Source organism: Habropoda laboriosa, unplaced genomic scaffold (genome assembly GCF_001263275.1).
Source record: "Habropoda laboriosa isolate 0110345459 unplaced genomic scaffold, ASM126327v1 scaffold128, whole genome shotgun sequence".
Taxonomy (NCBI): domain Eukaryota; kingdom Metazoa; phylum Arthropoda; class Insecta; order Hymenoptera; family Apidae; genus Habropoda; species Habropoda laboriosa.
Window position 1 is genome coordinate 709,935 of NW_017100281.1, and position 2,494 is coordinate 712,428.

The 2,494-nt window shown below is 27.0% G+C and overlaps 2 protein-coding genes across 2 annotated transcripts in view; both read left to right on the plus strand.

Moving 5' to 3' along the window:
• Positions 1–728: 728 nt before the first annotated feature.
• Positions 729–1,298, plus strand: LOC108573607 (nuclear nucleic acid-binding protein C1D-like). The gene is made up of 2 exons (XM_017936070.1): positions 729–1,018; positions 1,129–1,298. Exons 1-2 carry the CDS (start codon positions 805–807, stop codon positions 1,296–1,298), a joined length of 384 nt encoding a protein of 127 aa, XP_017791559.1. The 5' UTR covers positions 729–804.
• Positions 1,299–1,772: 474 nt separating this feature from the next.
• LOC108573608 (bifunctional 3'-phosphoadenosine 5'-phosphosulfate synthase) overlaps positions 1,773–2,494 on the plus strand; it is a 6,186-nt gene continuing 5,464 nt past the window's right edge. The window contains exons 1-2 of the mRNA XM_017936071.1: positions 1,773–1,885; positions 2,056–2,406. Of these exons, the coding sequence (XP_017791560.1) occupies positions 1,773–1,885; positions 2,056–2,406 (464 nt within the window). The remainder of the gene's footprint in view (positions 1,886–2,055; positions 2,407–2,494) is intronic.

Sequence of the window (2,494 nt, forward strand, 5' to 3'; positions counted from 1 at the left end):
TAAAATACATATTTTAAAATATTTAATAAAATATACAATGTCACAAGAAGTTTAAATGAGAAACAATTTAAAGGTTACAACATACATGATAGCGTGTGTTCATCTAAGTATACATTGTGACATTTACGCTTCATGATTCATGCGAACCAGCCATTAAGTCCACATTCTGCGATTCTCATATAAATTCACCCTTCCGATATGAACGGATGCCGAAACGTATAAATTATCTCAGAGTCAAAATCTGATTGACCGTATGCTATCTGAAAAGCGTATGTGAACGATTTTGCATAATAGAAAAAGAATTGACTGACAATTAATAAATAAGAGAATAGCTTTCAAACTTTCTAGGTGCTTCCGGGTAGTTACGCGCACATATACTACGTCGGTCACTTTAACATACAAATTACAATTTAGTCTTACGCTAAGGTTCTTATCCTATGTTACAATAGGTGCAAACTGTATTTATATATAAAGTAAAATTATGATTATGTTTACATTTACCTAGTTTGCTATGAATATGCGTATGCGTAAGTGCACTGTAATGGTGTAGTATGGATTTACATGAGAATCGCAAAATATGGACCTCATGGCTGGTTCGTATGAATTGCCGAACGTGGACGTCAAAATAATATTATGGAACAAAAATTACCTTGTGAGTTTAGGTTCTAATCCTGTAATGCATATAGGTTCTGAAGGAAGGAGGAGGATGTTTTCCAATTCAAGTTTGGACGTAAGAGGTTATTTAATTTATAATATTGTTTTGGTCTGTAATACAGGTTAAAATTATAACTTTATAGACGAAATATGGATCCAGATTTTGAAGAATTATCGCATGACACTGAAATTATTGCAAAAATTAAACAGCTTCGTGATGTAACGTTGAGAATTGAAGACACAATGAAACTTGCTACTCATCCAGAAATATATGAAAAACTGTCTAATACAGATAAAATTCAATATAATCTATTAATGTCTTATTGCCTAAACAGTATGTTCTGGATGTATTTACGTACAGAAGGTAAGATGTTAATACAAAGAAATAAAATGTGCAACAATTGTACAATAATTTACACTAAAATTAAATATTACGTGGTCTCTATTTTATGTACATCATATTTATCTAATTAGGAATTGACCCAACAAAACATCGAATAAAAATGGAAAATGACCGTTTAAAAAAGTGTATGACACATGCAAAACAAATTAATGATAGAAATCTTCCTATTCGTCGTTTAAATAAAGATGCAGCACAAAGATTTATCAGAAATGGATTATGGGAAATGAAAAATAAAACATGATAAAACAACATTGAAGATGTAAAAGATTATAATTGAATTTGGATAATGAATCAAATAATATCTGAAATTTATTATGTAATAATATATGTTATTTGAATGAAAAATATATTTACAAATACATTAACGTATTAAATATTTGCAAAATTGCATAAATAATATTTTATGTATTTTTTGAGTATTATAGCTGTTTTTTTTAAATAAAGGAACAAATACTTCTATATGTTATATAGCTATTGCATAGATCTAAATATTAAATTTGTCTGCTTGTTAGGTCATTTACTAGAATACTTTCTATTTGTTTACTATTGTGACCTTGTTCTAATATATGCCTGATGTGTCTGTTCCTTTATATACATAAAGCGTGTATTAAAACGAAAATTATCACAACAATTAGAAATAAACGGTATAAATTTTTTTACTTATACAAGTAAAATATTTGAAAACAAATACTAAAGTATTGTAATAAATAATACTATGGAAAAAACTGTGTTAAATACATTATTACAAAGTAGTGAAGATTATAATAAGAATAGAAATGTTTTCGGAACCTTACTAAAAGATGAAAGTAAGGTTAAAACATTAGATCAGTAAGTAACGCTTAATACTTAAAATTATTAATAATTTCAATAACTATGTGCTTATGCATGTATATAGATGCATGCACGTTTTTACTTATCTATTTGTGCATTATGTATACATATAATCATTAGAACTATATATTTTATTTTAAAGTATATATTTGTGAATATCTTTATAGGGTAAATAAATGTTTTGAAGGACTAAGGATACAATCTTATGTAGAATATGATAAAAAGGAAAGCGAACAACTTGCAGGAAAAATTAATAATATTATTAAAACACTTAACACAATAGTTGTGAAACCATGTTTTTCAGAGATTCTTTTATATGTTGGAACTCCTTTGTTTGTAATTTGTACAAATTTTCAAAATAACAGATCCAAATATACACTGTTGGGTTACATAGATGATGTTTTTGGATCTATTGGAGAACCTATGTATTCTATATGTATAAAGTGTAGCCCAACACATGTACTGAATATTAATCAGCATGTATATTATTTTCCTAATCATCCAAATACATTACACATGTATGTAGAACATACAGCAGATAATCTATCCAGTAACAAAAGATATGATATTAAAATAAAAAGCTTATAAAAATTTATTTTATATACT